The sequence below is a fragment of the Vipera ursinii genome (assembly GCF_947247035.1).
Source record: "Vipera ursinii genome assembly, chromosome: 2".
Lineage (NCBI taxonomy): Eukaryota > Metazoa > Chordata > Lepidosauria > Squamata > Viperidae > Vipera > Vipera ursinii.
In genome coordinates this window covers 56927381-56950481 of record NC_139513.1, presented here as the reverse complement: position 1 = coordinate 56950481, position 23101 = coordinate 56927381, and the positions used below count along the sequence as shown (strand labels likewise).

At 38.4% G+C, this 23101-nt stretch overlaps 1 protein-coding gene across 5 annotated transcripts in view; it reads right to left on the bottom strand.

The window, feature by feature from the left end:
• Positions 1-23101, bottom strand: part of ARHGEF3 (Rho guanine nucleotide exchange factor 3) — a 145010-nt gene that overhangs the window by 50649 nt on the left and 71260 nt on the right. For 2 of the 5 annotated variants that reach the window (XM_083352929.1, XM_083352930.1), the window contains exon 1: positions 4587-4817. The exons of the other annotated variants lie outside the window; for them this stretch is intronic. In XM_083352929.1, coding sequence (XP_083209055.1) covers positions 4587-4682 — 96 coding nt within the window. In that variant the 5' untranslated portion in view covers positions 4683-4817. Of the gene's footprint in view, positions 1-4586; positions 4818-23101 lie in introns of those variants that run through there. 5 annotated transcript variants of the gene reach the window in all.

Genomic DNA, 23101 nt, shown 5'->3' with positions numbered 1-23101 from the left:
CATTGTTAATTTATGAGACAGATGAATTGTTTAATAACAATGTAAAAAAGATGTTGAGACTCTAGAAAGAGTACAGAGAAGAGCAACAAAGATGATTAGAGGGCTGGAGGCTAAAACATATAGGGAACGGTTGCTGGAATTGGGTATGTGTAGTTTAATGAAGAGAAGGGTGAGGGGTGACATAGCAGTGTTCCAATATCTAAGGGGCTGCCACAAAGAAGAGGGAGGCAAGCTATTCTCCAAAGCACCTGAAAGCAGGAAAAGAAGCAACGGATGGAAACTAGTCAAGGAGAGAAGCAACCTAGAACTAAGGAGAAACTTCCTGACAGTTAGAACAACTAACCAGTGGAACAGCCTGCCTCCAGAAGTGGTGAATGCTCCAACACTGGAGGTTTTTAAGAAGAGACTGGACAGCCATTTGCCTGAAATGGTATAAGGTTTCCTGCCTGAGCAGGGGGTTGAACTAGATGAACTCCAAGGTCTCTTCCAACTTCTTCTTCTTCTTCTTCTATTTCTTCTTCTTCTATTTCTTCTTCTTCTTCTTCTTCTTCTTCTTCTTCTTCTTCTTCTTCTTCTTCTTCTTCTTCTTCTTATTATTATTATTATTATTATTATTATTATTATTATTATTATTATTATTATTATTATTATTATTATTAAACAGGCAGCCAGAAAATGGGAGGGAAATCCTATTCTGCAAGATTGAGAAATAGAAAGAGATATAGGAAAACGTGGCCTGGTAATGGAAACAAAAGGATAGAAAAACACAAAAGCTCACAAAAATGAAGACTGAAAGGCCATTTAGAAACAGGAGCTAAAATCTCTCGGGTAGGCTTTTAAAAACTGAAAGGGGCAGGTCCATTTCTGTTTTGGCCTTTTGCTTTTGTTCCTGTTTGAGTTCTTCCCCAGCTGTGGCTAAAAACCAGGGTGAACTTGGGAAAGCAAGATCCCTATTTGGGCATGAATTTCTTTTAGAGTTAGGATTTCAGCTGAATTAATCTTCTCTTCTTAAATTTCTTTTTTCTCTCTCCCTTTTTGGTTTCTGTTTCTTTAACTTCCATTGACATGTAATAAAGACATGAATTCTGTAATAAAGACATGAATTCTTAATGCATCAGTGGCAATTATTTTGAGCAAAGGGGATTCTTCTTATTCAAGGAAAAAATTATTGCCACTTGTGTGAGCTGAGCACAAGCCAACATTTTTCAGATCTGCACATACATGCTTGTGCACCATTACACAGAACTACACAGAAATTAAACATTTCTCCAATATACCAATCTATCACTAGAGTGCACTGCTAAATTTTCAGTGTTTTGGTCTTTGTTTAACCAAACCCGTGTCTTCTAGCTTGGCGGTGGAATTGTTCAAATTACAACCTTATAATTGCACAATTACAAATTGTGATGCTGTGAAGGCCTTGCAGATAGTTTTGCATCATCAGCATCTACAAAGTTTTATGTAAAGTCCACAATTATTATTTTTGTTTTTAAAAAACCCTTAATGGCTGATTAACAAATCTCTTAACTAAGCCAATTACTGATTTCCATCTTATTGCAGTAAAAAGAAATAATGTCTGTTTCAGGTTAAATTCAGTTCCTTCTGATTTCATGGATATGTCCATGTTATTCTTTTACCAGCAATGTGGAAATGTTTTTCTATTTTATATTGCAGGATTTTCCCCCCCACCTTTCGTGTCTGGTTCTGGAATTCCTTGGAGATTTCCCATCAAAAGTTAAGCAGATTTACTATACTTAGGTTAAATGCAGAAAGTATTAATATATAGGTCATTTACAACCTTTATTTATCTGCATTTGCATCCCAGTTCTTATTTAAAAACAGGATGGTGACAAAATGAAAAACATGCAAATTCATTGCTCTAAGTAGCATTCAGTCTTCTTTGATGTCCGCAATTGACACTCCCTAAGTATGAACTCTGAGTTGAAACTTACTATCATTATGAAACTAGGTTACAGTGTATAAAATGGTTCTTTTTCAGTCTTTATCCCATTATATTAAAAGTTCAAAATTCTTGATTTTAGAATTTTATATTCACAAAACTTTAAAATTGTGAAATTATACACACACACACACACACACACACCTGTATTTAGTAAGCTTTGTGCCCATTTTAATGAAATCTACTGACTAAATTAGCACATAAACTAATAAAGATAGTGGAAGCAGTTCACCACTGTACATCTGTCCACTTCATTTTGAGATGTAATTTCTGTAACTGACATTTGTAAAAGTATCATTGTAACCAGAATTTCCAACATTAACTAACAACAAAAATCAAAATGAAGAGAAAAGCTGTGCAATTAAATGGACAATCAAAACTACCCTTCCTTACCAAATCACCCTAAAAGTTTAGAAAAGTGTCTTGAACTGGACCTATTCTTTTCTATACTCTACAATATTATAGAAGTTGGATGGAACCACTATTCTAAACTGTAAAGCAGACTAGGAGACCTACATCTTCAACTATGCATCTCTCAACCCAACAAAAATCAGATGACTTAGCAAGCTCAGCAGAAAAGGGTAATTTACTTACAAGCTGAGCTGTCACAGACTGAATTATTAAGCAATTCTTGGCTTGTACAGCTTTTAACACCACTGTTATTGTTTTTTAAAATTTTACAAAATGAAGTAACTCTTTCTGGAACTCAAAAATACAATAAAATTATAATAAGCTATTGCTTTCTTTGGATGTTCTCATGGGGTCACATTTATATTTACCCCATTTCCCCTCCATTTCAGGTGTATCTGCAAGTAAACCATTCTTGAATTATTTAACTACACAATCCAAAATTTCTTATGCAAGCCTATATCCATTAGTTTTGCTGGTAAGCCTCATTTCTGATTCTATGTCAGGCCACACAGATGCATTCCTAGGAATGGGCAAGATTTGTTCCCACAAATTTGAACATGTGCCTAATGATGGTATGTTATATACTGTACTTTACAATACTTTTCAATACTGTAATGATAATTTTCATATATTGATATTTGCATGAGTTCTCCAAAGTACCAACTTGTATGGAGAATGTAAGATCTACAGTACTCTCATAATAAAATTAAAAATATCATTTAAGAATAAATGTACATGAATTCACAGAACCTGTAATATATTCTTTACTTTAGTAACATTTTTCAGCAACAGTATATACATAATCTCAAACAGTTTCAAATACTCATGGCAAATGAGAGTGATATTTTCAGACATTTAGCTGCTTTCTTTAATAATCTAGAAATTTTTAAAACAACTTAATGTGTTCCAATAGTTACAGAGGGAAAGAAAGTAATCAGGAGAAACCAGGAGACTGTGAGTTCTAGTCCCACCTTAGCCATGAAATCTAACTGGGTGACTGATTTAAGGCCAATCCTCCTCTCTCAGCCCAACTCCAAAGGGCTGTTGTTGTGGGGAAAATGGGAGGAGGATTAGGTATGTCTGCTGCCTTGAGTTACTTAAAAAGTAATAAAGACGAGTTAAAAATCTAAATCAAATCAATAAACTGGTACTAATTTATCTTATCATAGATGATTTTGATCAAACCAACATTTGCTTTGTGTTCCAACAGGGAATGTAAATAGCCTCCAACTTCAAATCATGGTTCCATTTTCTTGTGTGTGTGTTGTTGTTTTTTGGAAACCATAAAAAATAGTTTCCCACTTAGAGCATAATGGAAAGCTATAATTAACCATTTCCTGGCTCACCTGCACAAAGAATGAACTGAAACAACTGCCTGTGAAATACAGGACGCGTGTTCTTATTTTAGATTACAAAATGGAGATTTGTAAGCTATGTGGATACCATACCTTTTTTATATTTTCAAAAAGGGGTTTTATCTATGTATTTATTATTTTTAAAAAATCTTTTAAGAGAAGACATCACTACGTGTAGAATACCAAGGCACTTTTCCATTATATATTGCTGATCTAAATACTGAAATACAAAAATCACATCTGCAGGACTCATCATGGTAAAATATAAAGCTGATATTTAAAAGAAATTACTAGTTGTCAAAAAGTTATGAGATGCATCAAGTTAACATCAATAATGTTAAAAAGTTGCAGAAAACTACTTGCATAGGAAATTATCACAGAATTACATACATTCAGCACTATGTATTCAACTTTATCATTCATAACTTCATCCTTCTTGTTTGCTAGTAGGGCTGCCAGATTATAATAGGTTACTTAAAATGTCAATATTAACATCCTTAAGAATTTTAAGTATATAATACTGATTTATAACAATATTTGCCTTTTCTGCCTATGAAAAATACCACTGTGCATTTTACCAAGTCAAATCACTATGCATTTTACCAAATCAAAACCACTAATATTAGACAATTAAACACACATTAATAATCTCAACCATTTACTGCAGCACTTAATTCTAACTGTGTTATGAGGGTGCATCAGTGCACTATTTCATTTGTATAAGTACTGTCAGTGCAAAATATGAGATCAATATCCATCTCTGAGGTTCTGAGTCATTGTTTTCCCCAGCTAATGTAGATTCTTTTGATTAGAAAACTACTATTTGAAATTTAATTATTTCAAATATTTTTAAAACATACCTCTAGCTCTCGTGCTGAGATGCTTGCTGTTTGTACTTCCAAGCCACAATTTGCTCTCTTGGCTGTAAAATAAAAGGGATAATCCTTTGCCACCATGGTGGCTGAAGTAAGAGCAGTTTCAGAGATCACTGCTGATTCTGCAGTCTACCGAATACCGAAAGGAAAGCCAAGTCTTCTCTTTACAGCCTCTGAGGCGTTTAGCAGCTTGACGTTTGAGCCTCCTCCTGCTGCTGCATTATTGAAGGCAACTCTTGTATCCCACAGAAACAGGAAGCAGAACAGCTCTTTGAGTATGTCAAGAAAGTGTAACAGAATATGGCTTATTCCAGAGACCCACCCACTGACACTGGATGGGAGGAGAATGGGTGACATATATCAGTTTACCTCAGCAATATACAGCAAATTACTCAAAGCATATTCAGAAGCCAGTGAAAAAACTGCACTAAAACCATGCATATATTCAGAAAGCAGGGAAAAACAACACACACTGCTCATAGCCCTCAGCTGTTTAAAAATACTATGTGAATAATGAACATTTTACATTTAAAGTGTAATATCCAGGAATATTAGCATACACGCACACACAAAAAAGAAAGGTGGAATTCTGTATGCTTAGTTCTACATTTTTATAAAACATCTTTCATATATACAATTCCTCCTCCATCCCTACCCACATATTCTAAAATGGTACACTCTCCTCAATCATAAATTGTCTTATGAAAGCAGATTCTGAAAATGGCATATAAAATGTTTACATACATAGACACGTGCACACACTCATTCAAACATACATACACACAAACTATATTTATGTGATTAGTGTTAATTATGGATATATATGCACTTAAACAAATTAAATGTCTTTACAATTAAGCTCCTTCAATATTACTTTCTGAACTGTACTTATTGAAGTAGTGCTCTACGAGGGGAAAAAACGAATCAAACGCTTGTTTATCTACCATTGTTGCCTTTTCTCATTGGGCAGCAGAAATGTCTGTTTTTAGACAGTTAAACTGCACTTCAGTTTAAACAGACAAGTTCCACTTCTCCAATGCAGATCAAGCAAAAAAAATCATGGCCCAATAATTCTAAAATGTTTGAATCCATGTTGTCTACCAAAGTATAAAAGGAGGGGGTAAGACTTCTGGAGCCACCTTAATGCAAGAGATATATGGCAAAATATCCTATACATATACTTTGTATTTTGTTTCTATTAACTTTCCCTATTAGCTGTTTAAAGTGCAATTGCAAAACAAAATATTTGGGGTGCAAGAAAAACAACAGTGATTAGAACAATGAGAAAAGGAAAAAATATTTTCAGAAACATTACAGAGGAAAATGCAAAAGTTATCAACCATAAGGTATGATTTACTAACTATATGGACAGTTGTATATATATTTTTTAAATGTAACCAAATTACAGTACTTAATTCTCATAATTTTTGTAAATGAATATGTTAAGGAGGCTTCAAACCTAAAATAAACTTTGCATTTTCAGATATTTTTTCATTGGAAATATTCTGTCTTTTTAACTAGCATTTTTCTTAAAGGTAACTAGTTTTAAAGTATAGAATCACTTCTTCAGGATTATGTTTTAACTAGTTATTAATCAATCTAGAATTCCCCAGAAAATTGAGAAAACATGTAAATATATTCTGTTATCAGGCAAGACTACATATTGTTATAATAATCTATCTTTTCAAAAGTCTTAAATCATTCAGCATTAATTTTTTTCATCTCCTGGGATCTGGATGCTAAACACTTTTTCCTCTGCAAACTCAGCATGCCCAATAGTGCAATGCCTTCTTCCCGCAATGGAAAATAACACTGATAAAATCTGATACAAGAGCATTCCTGGAGGAAAACAGAGTGAACCCCATCTAAGTAATGTATAGGTAAGAGCGTTTCTTAAGAATTACCTATTATCAATAAGGCCAGTAAAATTATTATATCTGCACAAAGATGGCTGGTAGCCCTGATCATCTTGAGTAAGAAGGGTTCAGGAGATCACTTACAGGATGGCTGGGAAGACTATTCTTCATGTCTATCAAATAAAATTACTCAGATTCAGTTGGAGTTGGAATCTGAATATAGTTTTGGGACTTGCATCACCAAATAATTTGATATCCAGATGAAGCAGATATTTGGAATTATGGGTCCAGCTCTCTGTTTTTCAGATCAAGATCCCTCCTTATTAAGGACTCTCAAGAAGTAGAGAATGCTTATTTGAGACAGGTGTTGTTTCCACTTGTGTTGAAAGAGGAAGTTGTCCAGCTTCTCAAGAAACCATCAATGGACCAACAAAACTGCCCAATTTTCATTCATTTGAAGGAAGGTAGTTGGCTTACAGCTTCAGAAGGCCTTGGAGGAAGCAGATTATCTGGATCTCTTTCAGTTGGGATTAAGGAAACCCTACTCATGATAACTCACATAATCTTCCATTTGGATTAGTGTAATGCACACTACATGGGGCTTTCTCTGAAAAGAATCCAGAGGTTGCAAAAGGTCCAGAATGCAGCAGCACAAGCAATCTTGAGAGTTTTATGCACTGCTATAAGATCACTTCTCCATTAGCTGTACTTACTTCCAATGAGCTTCAGCATGTGATTCAAAGTCCTGGTTATCACCTTCAAAGCCCCATGTGGTAAAGAGCCAGGCTATTTGTGGGGAAGGCACCTATTCCCAATTATTTTTGGTCACTTCACCATAACTAACAGGGAGGGCAGCCAGCGTGGCTCTTTTATTGTGGAGTGTCATCTTGCTGGACGCCATAGGCATAATCTCTTTGTTGCATCATCTGCTCTATGGAACAGCATCAGATTTGAATGGCTTTGACCTTGTTGGCCTTTTTCAAGGCCATTAAAGATCTGGCTCTTCTTGCAGGCATCTGGGCTGGAAAGTTAAGCGGGCTCTGCTGGTTGATCTGGTTGGCTGTTGTTTTACTGCTTGTGAACTGGAATTATTTTTAGATCTCAGAGATACACTATCTTGAGTATTCAAGTTGTTTTTATTTTTACAGCTTTTGGTTTTAATCCTTTGTACACTGCTCAGAGCAATTGCTATTGAGATGGGTAGCCATTAGATTACTCAAATTAATACGGGAGTGGATAACCTTGATCCTAGTTAACACTGGCCCAGGAAAATAAACTTTTAAGGGGAGGCAGATCTCAGGAGCACATGTTAAAAAAATGGTTTCAGAGAGAATGGAAGGCAGGGAGAAGGAAAATTCTAAAACAAATTATAAAAAGTAAGGAAGGAGAGCTTTTATGGAAAAAAATATGGAAACTTGTTTGGAAGAGGAAAAATGTTCTCTATTTCTTTGAAGGAAAAATCCAGACACCATTGCATCTAATAGGCTGGACCGTGGATACATCTGATCAATAGCTCTAGGAGGCAAGCAAGAATAGGAGACTGGCAGAGTAGAAGTCAAGATAGAAGCAAGGAAATGTAATATCCTTTTGTGTTGTATCAGATCCTAATTTCCTTTCAATCCGAACAGCCTGGCAAGAATTTACATGGCAAATAAGCACAGATTTAATATATGAATCAAATTTATATACCGCCCATCTCATTAATGACTCTTTAGAAAAACAACAATAGGTAAACCATGGGTACCTTTCTGCTTTCCATCACTGTTTCCTACTCTGTCAGAACTGTATCTTCAGAAAAATCAGACCTCCCTTACAGTTTCGGTAGGGCCTGACATTTGCTTTCTACAGATTTCTAAGTGATCCTTCTCCCCTCTGTTCTAAGGGAAGAACTTTGAGTCTTTCCATAGCTGTCCCATGTTCTTTTTCAACTTCTTCTATGTACTTCTCTGTTCATGAGTTTCTTCTTCTGGGATTGCTGTCTCCCCTTACTATTCAAGGAATCTGTTTCTTTCCTGATTCTGGTGCTTCTAGCTAGGTGTGTCCTGCCCATCTAAGATACCACACACACACACATTTACCAGAAAACAACTGACATTAAACACAAACCAGACAGGTCAGAGGGTCAATACAATTGTTAAAGAAGTGAAGGGGAATGCACTGATGCAAAATCAACATGATTTTTCTATGCAGAATTTATCTAATAAATCTTGGATTTTTAATTCCCACCTCAATCATTTATATGAATTCACCGTTATCATCTGACACCATTACATGCTACTCCTAGTTTATATTGCAAGTAATCCTTCAATTATGACAGCAATTGGGACCGGCACTAAGTGATGCAAATATAAAGCGCAATGTCGCATGACTTTAGAGTTACATAATTCTTAGCAATGTCTTAGCCAGCCAGGCAGTTGCAAACATCATAAGCCTAAAGTGTGTGGTTAAGTCGGCACTGCTAGGAATCCCAGGTGAGGAACCGGGAGGGGGTGCACAAGGGGTTGTGGGAGTCCTTGGGAGGTCCACTGAAGACCACATGCAAGTTGAAAGAAAGGGTGCTGTGGTGCAATGTGAAACACAGGGAGGCAGAGAGAAAGCAGGTGTAAATTTGTGCAAGTGGCAGAAGGCCAAGGGAAGAAGAGTGCAGGTTGGCATGAGTACAGGGAAGCTAAACAAAGGAAGGAGCGGGTCAGTGCAAGTGCCCAGAGGCTGAGAGGAGGGCACAGCATGGTGCACAGGAAGGCCAGGGGAGTACATGTCAGAGTGATTTCAACCTTCTCTGCTAGCTTCTCCAGCAACTTTGCTTTTGGGAAGCTCACAGAGGTGGTCTCAAATGGTAATCACATGACCACAAGATGCTGCAACTGTGTTAGGTCTGAGCTATCGGCAAATGCCTGAATCACAATCCATGACCATGGGAGTACTGTGACAGCCAGATCTTTGAAAACTGATCATAAATACTACTTGCTCGGCACCACTGCAACTTTGACAATTGCTGAACAAGTGATTAGTAAGCGAGGACTACCTGTACAGTAAATGTAAATGTAGGTCACAACTGATTAATAATTTTTACTTAAATGACACTTTGTTCAAGGTTAGCATGTATATGTCATATACACATATAGTGTAGTTATATATGAAATCCTAACAACAAAATGTTGAAACAAATGAAACAAACATTGGGCTAAATCAGGTTCTGTAGATTAGAACAAAGGTTTTCAAGCTTTTTTACCTTTAAGTGTCAAGGAATCTGATCTTATCATGATAGAAATATTTGTTTGCTTATTAAAGTGCCAGCAGACCCTAGACCACAGGTCAGCAACCCGCGGCTCTGGAGCCGCATGCGGCTCTTTCAGCCTTCTCCTGCGGCTCCCAGTTGTTCTCTGCCATTTGCAGAGAGAGAGACAGAGAGAGACACTTGCACTTCCCTTCTCTCTCTCTCCCTCTCTCTCTCTCTCTGTGTGTGTGTGTGTGTGTAAAACTCACGCTGTTCTCTGAGAAGCTGACAAGTTCTCCACAGGAAGCAGGAAGCAGCAGAAAGCAGGGCAGGAGAGCCAGCCCAATAAGAATGTGTTTCAGCTTGTCCGAGAACCGCGTGAAGCCAGCTTGCCAGGTGAGCAGAAGATCGGAGAGAGGGAGAGGGGGGGAGAGGGAGAGAACTCATGCACAGCAACCTCTATTTCTTTTTAATTAAACTCTTCAATCAAGCTCCCCCCCTTGTGTGCGTGCGCGAGTTTTGCGGCTCCCAGTGTGTTTTTTTCCTCTGGGAAACGGGTCCAAGTGGCTCTTTGAGAGTTTAAGGTTGCCAACCCCTGCCCTAGACTGACTCTGGGACGCTCAAAATAAAAGAAACAATTTTATCAAAGGCAAATATTTACAAATTTGTAAATTTACAGCATTCTTTTATTTATCATTTATGGTAAGTAAATGGTAAAGCCCTAAATGGCTTGGGTCCAGACTATCTAAGGGAACACCTGCTGCCGGCATCAACTTCCCATCGTCCTGTGCGCTCCCATAGGGAGGGCTTCCTTAGGGTGCCGCCGGTCAGGGAATGCCTGCGGGTGATCCCCAGAGGGAGGGCATTCTCTGTGGGCGCGCCTGCCCTTTGGAATGATTTACCTGTGGAACTCCGGACTGCCCCCGACCTGCGCTCGTTTCGCCGGGACCTGAAAACCTGGCTTTTCGATTTATCCGGCCTGGACTGAAGGGGGTTTTAGTTTTAAATTTTAACATTGTTTTATTGTTGGGCTATTATTAATTTAATTCTTTTTAATTCTATTTTTATCTTAATTTATATTGTCTTTTACATATTGCCCTGTAAACCGCCCTGAGTCCTTCGGGAATAGGGCGGTATAGAAAACTAATAAAATTAAATAAATAAATAAATAAATAAATAAATAAATAAATAAATAAATAAGTTTTGAAGACTTAACCAAAAGGTCAAAATAACTCTGAAATGCCCGGGAACCAATGACAAGGTTGCATACTGCCTTAGGTCTAATTTAAGTATTCAAATTTAAATGAAACTTTAAAAGAATTATAGAAATCACTCACACATGCATACACTGGTGTTATTTTAAATATATGCATACATAAGCATCCAGCATTTAAAGAATGCTGATATCCCTGCAAAGAATGAAATACTATAACATAGTAAAAGGTAAAGGTAAAGGTTCCCCCGCACATGCGTGCTAGTCGTTTCCGACTCTAGGGGCCGGTGCTCATCTCTGTTTCAAAGCCGAAGAGCCAGCGCTTTTCCGAGGACGTCTCCGTGGTCATGTGGCTGGCATGATTAGACGCCAAAGGCGCATGGAACGCTGTTACCTTCCCGCCGTAATGGTCCTTATTTTTCTACTTGCATTTTTACGTGCTTTCGAACTGCTAGGTTGGCAGAAGCTGGGACGAGTAACAGGCGCTCACTCTGCTACGCGGCACTCAGGATTCGACCTGCCAAACTGCCATCTGATCGACAAGCTCAGCGTCCCCATAGCACACTCTAAATAGGCCATTTTAAAAGTCTGTAAAGAAGCTGCAGCCGATACAGAATGCAGCCACTACATTACCGTACTAGATAAAATAAGGCCTTGAGAAATATTCAACAGAAAAGGTTTGAAAAAAGTACTTCTTGACTTAATTTGCAATATTGGTGTTGACTTATATACCATCTTAATATTTCTTCTTTCATGTGAAGCTACCAAAAGGCAAAAACTTCTGCTTGATGTTCTTTCTCTGCCTATGACACAATGAATGATAACTTGGACCATCCTGAAGTAACTCCAAACTCTGCTGCTTTTCTCTACGTACAGAAGGAAGATTGCTTTAATAAATAATAAATTAATGTTTCCTTTTTCTAAAACAGCCCTCCTGGGAAGTTGAGTTTTTCATGAGATTGTTGTTCAACTTCTTTCTGTCCCCCTATCAAAGGGAGACAAATAAGCCCTGTTGCTACTGAAAATCAAAGTTAGCAGTCAGACAAACAATCCAACAAATGTCATCCTCCCTGACAATGGCACACAAACTCTTGCAAAGTAGTTACAGAAATAATTGTAAAGTGCAATTAACAGGATCATGTTTGAGCCACATGTAACTTCATGCCTGCAGTGGATCTCTCAAGGCTGACCTAATGAACCTGTCCTTCTCCCCTTTGCAAGCTGACACTCGTTTAAGCTCTGGTAGGACAGCTACATCCTGTTAAACTACAAGCAAAGGGTCATGGTTCTGTCGCAACAGAACAAGGACCTTTAATCTAAATTCATGTTCCACATTCAGAACTCAGTTTAGAGACGTTATTACTGCCTTTCATGAACAACCTTCATAGACTGATAATGAATAAGTTAAATTGTTCCTATTGATTTGGAAACCAAACTCTATTTGACACAAGTCACCAGTTTTCAAAGATTTGTGAAAACTTGTAAATGACATTCTAGTTGCTAGCCAAACAAATATTATATGTATGCGTGTGCGTGTGCGTGTGTGCGTGTGTGTAGATAGACAGACACAGAGACAGATATCCTCTTGCTTCCCTCTCCATTTTTATACACCTATATTGAACACAAGTCTCTGCCTAGTAGGGTAGCAGTGTGATTGATTATAAACTAAAGATCAAGTATAAAATATTATCAAATTAAACTAAAACATTGACACTAATATTTCTCTTCATGGAACAGAAAATTTATCTTTTCCTACAGACTTTTTTGTAAAAGAAAACAGCTATCTCCCTATCTAATCTTCTCTCCTTTAGACTAGACAGCCATATGGTGATGCATGCTTCAAAAATGAGTCAGAAATATTCAGCTTCACATAAATGCAGCACCTCTCCGCTATGCAATAGCCTACTTTCTTCAAATTTCCCTGTGAGCCTCAGAAAAGGATTCTGCTCCTTTAAGTGTCTTAACTAGTTTTAATGACTGGATTTCTTAAAGCAGCAGCCCCTTTTCTAATAAACCCATATCTTCTGAATCAGATACACATTGGTCTTCAATGTTTCATGTCTTTTCTATTCATTTCCAAAGTTTAATCCTTTCCAAACACAACTGCCCTCATCTGGGTTTTCCTATTTGGAATCAAATTTTTACTTCTTCTCTATCTAGTCTGTGGCACATGTCTCTGTTTCCCCCTTCTCATTATCTGTTATCATTCTCTTCTTTCAACCTTCCAGTATAGTAGTTCAGGAGTCTAGATTTTGTGATTTCTCTTGTAATATTAACATACAGTAGCTGCAGAAATAACAGTAAATCAGAGCACAAGGTCAAATGTTCTTGCTGCTAGCAAAACGAAGGACTGGACCCTCTCACTTCTCTGAAATAATGCAGCATTGCTTACAATTACCCAGATTGAGTGTTTTTCATTCTTCCCTGATTTTTAATTACAGTCATGCTTCACCCAGTTCTTATTATACCTGGAACCAAGTATCTCTATCTGTGCATGGCTGCTTTCCAGGGATCTGTTTTATAGCATAGGGGATTCATGCAGTTGCCCCATGTAAGAACAGGCAGGATAAGAAGCAGTTTTTCTTTAACTCTGAATGACCTCATTACAGAGAAATTCATACACAAACTGGCCCAGCCTGTCTTTGATATTCGTAGAAAGATACCCTCAGTTGGCAAATCAGATTCTTGTCCGCTCCAGAGATTAATATAAAATTCATAATGTCAGCTGAAATGCTATTTCATTAATGTTCCCAAGGCCACTCCAAACTGAAGAAGCTATAAACAAGCTTGGAAGATTATAAACTTCTACAAGTTGAAGCTAAGCAGTAGGAACAGAAAAAAACAATTATAAAGAAAGGAACCAAGAATTCTGACTCATACAGGGTCTCACCACTTTGCCACCCTCATCGTGTCTGCAGATAATCACCCGGCCGCCCTGTTCAGGGTAACCCGCTCCCTCCTTAATCAGGAGGCGAGGGAGGAGCCCTTGCAGGGTCGTGCCGAGGAGTTTAGCCGATATCTGTCGGACAAAATCGCTCGGATTCGGACCGGTTTGGACTCCGACTGGGCAGAGTCTGACGATGAGGACACGGGCAGTCTTGTCGATGTTATCTGGGAGGAGTTCGACCCTGTGACTCCTGAAGACGTGGACAGGATCATGGGGAAGCTGAGCTCCACCACGTGTTTATTGGACCTGTGTCCCTCCTGGCTGGTTTATGCGGCCCGGGATGGGACACGAGGCTGGCTCCAGGCAGTGATAAGTGCTTCTTTGAGTGAGGGTAGTTTTCCCGCCGCCTTGAAGGAGGCAGTGGTGAGACCCCTCCTCAAGAAGCCTGCCTTGGACCCAGCAATATTAAACAACTTTCGTCCGGTCTCCAACCTTTGCTTTCTTGCGAAGGTTGTTGAGAGCGTGGTGGCGCATCAGCTCCCTTTGTTCTTGGAGAAAGCTGATTATCTGGACCCGTACCAATCAGGTTTCAGGCCCGGGTACAGCACGGAGACGGCATTGGTCGTGCTGGTGAATGATCTCTGGCGGGCTCGGGACAGGGGTTGTTCCTCTGTCCTAGTCCTATTAGACCTCTCAGCGTCTTTCGATACCATCGACCATGGTATCCTGCTGCGGCGTCTCAGGGGGTTGGGAGTGGGAGGCACAGTTTTTCAGTGGTTCTCCTCCTACCTTCTGGGACGTTCGCAGTCGGTGTTGGCAGGGGGGCAGAGGTCAACCTTGAGGCCTCTCATTTGTGGATTTACCCAGGGATCGGTCCTCTCGCCTCTCCTGTTCAACATCTATATGAAGCCTCTGGGTGAGATCATTTGTGGTTTTGGAGTTGGGTATCATCAGTATGCTGATGATACCCAGCTTTTCATTTCAACCCCAAACCACCCCAGTGATGCCCTCGACGTGATGTCCCGTTGCCTGGAGGCGGTCTGGGTCTGGATGGGGAGGAACAGGCTTCGGCTCAACCCTGACAAGACTGAGTGGCTGTTCGTGCCGGCATCCTGGGAAATTCAGATTACTCCATCTCTTGCTATGGGGGGGTGAGCTATTGCCCCCCGTAGATAGGGCGCGCAACTTGGGGGTCCTCCTAGATTCACAGCTCTCTTTAGAAGATCATATAGGAGCTGTGACTAGGGAGGCCTTTGCCCAGGTTTGCCTGGTGTGCCAGTTGCGGCCCTATCTGAACCAGGATGCCTTGTGTACAGTCACTCATGCGCTCGTGACCTCTCGTTTGGACTACTGTAATGCTCTCTACATGGGGCTGCCCTTGAAGACCACTCGGAGGCTCCAACTGGTGCAGAATGCAGCCGCGCGAGTTGTGTTGGGAGTCTCCCGATACTCTCATGTTAGACCTTTGCTCCGCGAGCTGCATTGGCTGCCAGTTGCCCTCTGGGTGAGATTCAAGGTGCTGGTAATGACCTACAAAGCCCTACATGGCATGGGTCCAGATTACCTACAGCAGCACCTGCTGCCGGCGTCAACCTCCCTCCGTCCAGTGCGCTCCCACAGAGAGGGCCTCCTCAGGGTGCCTCCGATCAGAGAATGTCGACTGGTGGCCCCCAGGGGGAGGGCATTCTCTGTGGGCGCGCCAGACCTGTGGAACCGCTTGCCGGTTGAGCTCCGGATGGCCCCCGACCTTCGCTCCTTCCGGCGGGATCTAAAAAACTATTTATTTGAGCAGTCCGGCCTGGTCTGATGGGTTTGGGGTTGGGTTTTTAATATGGTTTTAACTATTGTATATATCGGGCATAAATTATTTAATTGTTTTTTAACTTTTGTACTTTGTTTTTTAATATTTATTGCCCTGTACACCGCCCTGAGTCCTTCGGGAGAAGGGCGGTATAAAAATTTAATAAATATAAAATATAAATATATTCAACTTTTGACTACTGAAAGTTTTGCTCAGCTTTCATCCTTTTTTTACTGCCAAATACTAAAGGGAAGCCTTTTGACTCTAAAAAAGTATTATCCAATCTTTCTCCTTTAAATTTTCAATAAACACTGCCATGTTTTCAAGCTTTTAAGTACATCCTCTGGAAGAGTACAGCAAATTGTTATAACTTCCCCTCCCTGGCCCCAGCAATGTCATCCACAAACCTTCACAAAATCAGGGTGTTAGGTTCAGGGTTGTCCACACAGATGAAACCACTCTGATAAGTGTCTATCAGATGTTTATAATGCCTCCAGTGAAGGAGGACTCCCCCCCCCACACACACAACTTTGTAGATAATTGGTTCTGGTGTTAAACTGCTCTTACTGATCTGAAGGGTTTTTTCTACTATTTAATAATTTGTCTTCTTGTAATAAACCCATTATTCTACATCTAGCAATCTGCGAGGATGAGAACAGGTGTTCCTTAACTTTTTTGTATGAGGCACCTCTTTTTTTTAACTCTTGGATACTTGAAAAATGATAATATTTTCCTTCTTATTCTGAAGACTTAGTTTCAGATCTTCCTCATTGCCCTTTTCTGTATGAAGGCTATATCCTTCTTGAAGAGAGGTAGAAAAACTGGGGATACACCTCAGGTGAGACCTGATCAATCAATAGCAGAATGATTACTTCCCATAATTTGAAAATGATATATATGCATGTACAGAAGATGCAATAAAAAATTTTTTCCAGAACACATTACACAGTTAATTCATATTCAGTTTTTAATCACATATGAAATGCCAAACCAATTATCCCTCAGTCTCTACAAGTGAATATTATTTTTGTTTATAAGGATAAAACAAATTTTAATTTTGTGTCTTCTAGGTTATTAGTTATTTTGTCCAAAGCATCATTATTTCCAAATCGGATGAACATTTTCCCCTGTTCTTTATCCAGTTAATAAAATATTAATAAAAATTCTGAACAGTGGAGGCCCAGAACTGAGAACTGTGACATCTCATTAGATATTTCTGTCCAATTTGATGAGGACTGTTGATGAGCAGTCTTTAATTATAATGTTTGAGCCAGCAATTTCTCCATTCTATTGTTATGCCAGACATATTTACTTAGCTTGATAATGAGAATGGAAAGAATACTAACAATTGTAAAAGTTATTAGAAGAGTAAAAACTATCTCAGTCAAAACTATTTCCAAGATTAAAAGTCACAGAATTGGGGTGGGAGAAAAGATGATGTAAAACCAGCACAAGCATTTTTAGTAGATACTTAGCAAGATGTCAAATTACCAAGTACTTACTAAAATAGTGATAATTAATAATAATAAATGTGAACTATTTTTTATTTCAAACCAATCCTACATTTGAAGACTTATTTTGTGAATTTTTATTGTAAATTAACTACACATTTGGCCAATTATGTATGATTATCAAAAAGTGAACTACAAAGTAAGCAGAAAAATGCTTACATTTATGCTAGATATTAGATCAAGTAAGTGGGTGGAGATGGAATCTATTATTCACCTAGGAGCTTTTTATTGTTTCTTCAGTCATGGAAGCCTATCACTATTTCCTAGTTACTTATCTTTTCTAAACCTGAAATGTTTAAATTTTGTATCATCCACAAAGTATACAACATAGGACAGACGTTTCTAAGATACTTGCCAGAACAGGCAAAAGTTTCTCCTGGCTGTTTTCCAGCATTTCTTTTTCTAAATGATCCAGAAGAGAATGTTTTATCGCTTCCAAGCATGTAAATCTGAAGAAGGAGATGCACACTTCCATCCAAAAGATGTATACCTCCATCTAAGTCCACCTACCTCTATAGTACAAAAAAACTACATGAATGGCCAAGCAATTTTATTATAACAAAATAATAGTAATAATTTTGAGCATCTTTAACAAAAATAATAAGAAGATAATCTTTATTGTCATTTTTTTACTGTGGGCACAACGGCACACATCAAAAATGAAATTTAGTTGTTCGCTCTCAAAGTGAAACACATACATGACACACACCTAAATATACTATATACAACATATAGACCCACACCCCTACATACATGGAAATGGGTGGATGGAGACTGAGATCTCTAGAAAGCTACAATAAACACAAACTTCATCAAATTTCCTATTATGATGCCTTTCAAACTACAACTACCATCTCCAGGTATCACAGTTGCTGGCACCACTGAGAGTACATCCAGCTAGAAAAGCCTGGGCTGTTTTTATTGGGTTTAGGAATTAGGCAAAAGGAAAACAACATTGAAGTACTTATGAGTATAACATTGCCACATTTTTATTCTCAATCCATCAGAATAGAGTTGGAAGGGATCTTGAAGGTTTTCTAGTCCAACTGCCTACTCTGGCAGAAGACCCTATAACATTTCAGACAAGTGGCTGTCCAGTCTCTTCTTAAAAACTCCAGTGATGGAGCACCTACTACTTCCGATGACAGCTGTTCCACTGGTTAATTGTCTTCACTGTTAGGAAGTTTTTCCTTAATTCCAGGTCGTTTCTCTCCTTGATTAGTTTCCATCCATTGTTTCTTGTCCTACCCTCTGGTGCTTTGGAAAATAAATTAACTCCCTCCTCTTTGTGGCAGCCTCTCATATACTGGAATACTGCTATTACGTCTCCCCCCCCCCAGTTCTTCTTTTCTCTAGACTAGCCAAACCCAAATTCTGCAACCGTTCATGTTTTAGTCTCCTGGCCTTTAATCATCTTAGTTGCTCTTCTCTACACTTTTTCTAAAGTCTCAACATCTTTTTTGTAATGTGGTGACCAAATCTGGATGCAGTATTCCAGGTGTGGCTTTACCAGGGCTTTATAAAGTGGTACTAATACTTCATGTGATTTTGATTCTATATGAGACCAATCCATTTTCTGACTTACCATTTCAGTTACTCATATTGGACTCACTCTGCTTTGGCTAAAAAGTTCTAGGAAGGTACTATCTTAACTAGATGAACAAACACTTGTAATATAGCTAAACAAACCAAACATCATATTGGGGAACATTATACCAAATAGCATTCAAATGCTATTATTTATTTATTTATATTGCTTTTAAGCTGTAATCACAGGACTAAGCACTTTGACTTTCTCATCTGAAAGTTTATTCCCTGAAACAGAAAAAAATATTAGAATCATGGATTTTGAACAAGACTGCTTAATGGCATTGTATAATGACTAAAGCAGACACTATGACTGGCTATAAAGTAATATTAAAAATAATTTTAACTTGAGTCTATAACATAAGAGCTATTTAGAATGTAAATAGAAAATCAACATTTAGAGTAATGGAGTAAGCAGTATTTTTTCTGAGTACTGTGCTGATGTGAACCTTCAATCAAAATCAGCTTCTATTACTTATTGGACTTGGTAAATGCATCTGTTTGACAATTTAATTTTAACATCAATTGTGAAACAGTGTCCTTTAAAGAAATATTGAGAAGACAAATATACTTTTACATTTAGTACAAGGAAATCAGAAAACTATTGTACCGCACACTTTCAAATGATGTTGCCATGAAAACCTAAATTTATGGCAATACACTCACAATACATGACTACAGATATTTCAGGGCTGAGTTACTTCATCTCAGTGCCATAGTGCATAGTCCATTGGAAAAATTACTGACAGCTTTATGGTTCCCCTTCCATTTTACACCAAATCAGTACAAACTACTAAGTATTAATGGCCCAAGAATTGGCAAGTTCATGGAATTGTAACTTCAAAAGCATTATCTCTTATAAAAATATTCTTCATTAAAAAATTATTGTCTGGAAAATAGTCCAACAAATTCCACTGTTTATAGTGATTTCTTCCAAATCCTGAGATGAGGTCAAAATAATTAATGAATAAATTATGATTTCTACTTATTTGACTAACAAGAGAATTTTGAAGTCAATTCTATGTCTGAATGTCACAATTTTTACTTATAGCTACTTTAAAGCCAGAGGGTAGAGATGGGGAAAGTTTCCCCAAACAACCACATGCATCCTATTTTTTGTCTCCTGCCATATTTCCTTTCTCTCAGTGGCTTCATTCCAATGTCAAAAATCTCACCAAACCAGTCGCTGTCCATTAATCACTTGGAACTTAATAGATATTTGTAACATCAACCTTTTAAATTGCAAAAATTGACTTTCTGTATAATGTGAAATGCCTACCCTCAGTCCCATAGCTTCCTTTCCTATAACAACTTTTTAAAATATTGTTGGCTTCAGGGGGCTTTTTTGATATTGAAGCCCGAGGAAAAACCAAGGATAAGGTGCAATTTTTCTGATCTAGATGCGCCCTGGCTGCTACTGACCCAATAAACTGCACATAAGAAGAAGATGGATTCTGATCATAAGAATCTTGATCACAATAAATACAACTCCAGTGTTTGTTCTTTTCACAATTAACATAACCAGACGTTTTTCATTTTTTAGGAGTGAAAGTCAAAGTAGACAACAAAAATACCTTGTAGTGATGTCCTTATCAGTCTCTACCACTAGTCTTGTATCAAGGACTGTGCTCTTAAAGACCACTGAGATATTAGTGAAGTAACGTTGCAATGAGATAATTGGCTGATGACTCCAGTGCAGCATGACTGGAATGTAAGCAATTAGAACAGTTCTAAACAATATGCATTCCCACCAAGCAGCTTTGTTATTGAGTACCAACTCAACTTTACTGCTGCCACCAGGAAGGATCTGCCATTACCAAAAAAGGAACACTGCCAAGCACCTCCAGGTCTCCCTGATACTACCAGCTCCAGTGCTGCCACCATCCACTAGCCACCCAATTGCTGATCAGTCGGCTAGCTATTACTTTGCAGTTTGCAATTGTTTTCAATGTATCATTGTGGCCCATTTTCCTCTACAAAAATTATGTTAGTCTTCTGTGACAGGAGAAGACCTATGACACTGGTATTTTAACATAAAACGTTTTATGATTAAAATGCCATCATAATGAACTGTAATTGTTTCAGACTTTAACACAGTGCTTATTTTCTCAGAAATGGTTTAAAAAAGTATTTTTGAATGTATTATGGAAATATGCTAGCTTTTAATTGTGCAGGTGCTTTGGATGTCACGATATCAATCTAACTGTGCAAATCATAAAACTGTTTTTGTATTGCTACTGCAAGAAGTACATAAAATTAATGCCTCTAATCACATTTACATTCATAAAGGGTCTACATTTAACAATGTTTATAATAAACTGATAATTTTGTCCATGCTCTGAAAAATGGGTCAAGTATTAACTAGCTATTACATATTTATTCTTATATGCTTTTAAAGCTAGGCTTACAAAAAGAACTATTAATTTTTGGTTAGGTTCCCAAAACATTTCAGCTCTTCAAAAAGTATATCCTGAATACTCTAGGATCAAATGAAACAGGGCAACAAAGTTGGAACAAAACTCATCTGTCACATCTAATCCATCTTTTTAACTAAAAGGAATGGAAGCCCTTTTAATTATTCCAACAGCAGATGGAGAGTGGCCTCTTTCAAAAGTATTGCCTGAGGCCGGATCGAGTCCAGTCTACTATGTCATGAAAGGGAAAGCCCCTTTTACAAAGAAAAGGCAAGAGAAGGCAAGATCAAAGAAGCAGAAAGAATTTTGAAAGCATGTTTCCTTAGTTCAAAATATTCTTCTAAAAAGAGGAAGATTAATATTCCTTTGCTGCACCACTCACAATATCCCTATTATATAAATAAAAGAGAGGTAATAAAAATATAGCTCACTGAAAATAAAGTGGGGGGGAAACTTTATCTCTTTTTTAACTCCTTGCGCACGTGTTTTCTTTTTTCCATTGGCTTTCTCTTTTGCCTTTTCAGTAACGAGGCACAATAATCTCCTAGAATCCAGGACCTATATTCATTTGTTGAAGGTTATATTCATTCCCTTTTCTACATATTAAATAACACAGAACTTTTCTCCTTTATTTCTAAAACTTAAGAAGAGCTGTAGCATCTGACTACTTAGGTCTGATAAAACCAGAATACAGTCCATAAACAAAGCACTTAATGATGAATATATGTCATGCATGCCTGAGCATATTTGAATTCAGATACCACCCAAGCTGATCCATTTATATCTAGCATTACCTTGACTGATGACCTGGAGACCTTTATGAATTCATTGCAACAATTCTGATGCACTAGTCATTTTATTGCATTTGTTTATGCAAATGAGTATGATCACCCATCTTAATCAAATAATTCTAATGGCTAACAAAACATAATAGGATTTCCATGTGTAGGTGGAAATGATTATTTATAACCTAAGTTGTTAAAGCTATGTTATACCTTTGTAATGTCTGATCTATACTATTGCTCTAGCTAGTGCCCTTCAGAAGGTTTGAAATGCAAATCAACAATTCTTACAATTTAGCCTGGATTAGACTTTTCTGTCATTGCATGTCGGGGAATGTATGCCTCTATCATTTGGAGACAGTTGCATAGGTGTTGCATTTATATTTCTGCAAATGTTAACTTTCTGGCTAGGAGGCACTCAAACAGTAAAGCTGTTCTGTACCAGCCTGCTACCGGCCCTGCAGAAAAGGCAGGGACAACCCCTTTTACAAGAAGGCAAGAGGCTGGAATTACGCCTGCCAAATTTATTACCACAAAAACAAATGGAACAAGACAAACCAAGAAACAGGAGCTTTAAGAAACATGAACTATCCAAGCGGTTGCCTTCAGCAAACCAGCCCTCCCACACATTCCCCTTATATAGAGTTCAGGGCGTGGCTTCTCTGTGCCTCCTTCCGAGGAGCCCCATTGCCTTCCTCTGTTTACTCCTAATTGACTGCCTCCTGCGTCGGGCGTCCTTGAACAGGGCCAGCTGTGGGTCATCTTCATCCACACTGTCAGGCTCACACAGCTGGGTCTCCGTGGTGACCAAGTGGGAGGGGCCTGGCTGAGGGCTCTCATCAGCAAGATCTTCAACCCCCTCAGCAAGGTCTTCAACACCCCCCTCCTCCTCTGAGTCGTCCGACCCAACTGCCGAACCCACAGGCTGACCCTGAATCACAACAAAAGCATGCAGGAGGTGGACCTCTCCACAATGCACAGTTGGGGTTTGGGAGGTATGCACATTGGTCCGTCTGCAGTCATCTGAAACATATGCTTACCCATCAACCCCTTCACAGCATAGGTATGCAGCAATGCCTACATATACTTGTGGGCAACTCTAAATCAAGCTTTACTAGAGTTCTAGCCTAATACCTTTGGTGTTCCCCAGTTTGGGAAATTATTCTCATGAAGTTTTGTTTCATTCCAGAACCTTGTTATTCCATTCAGCTACCTGTGTCTGACTACTTGTC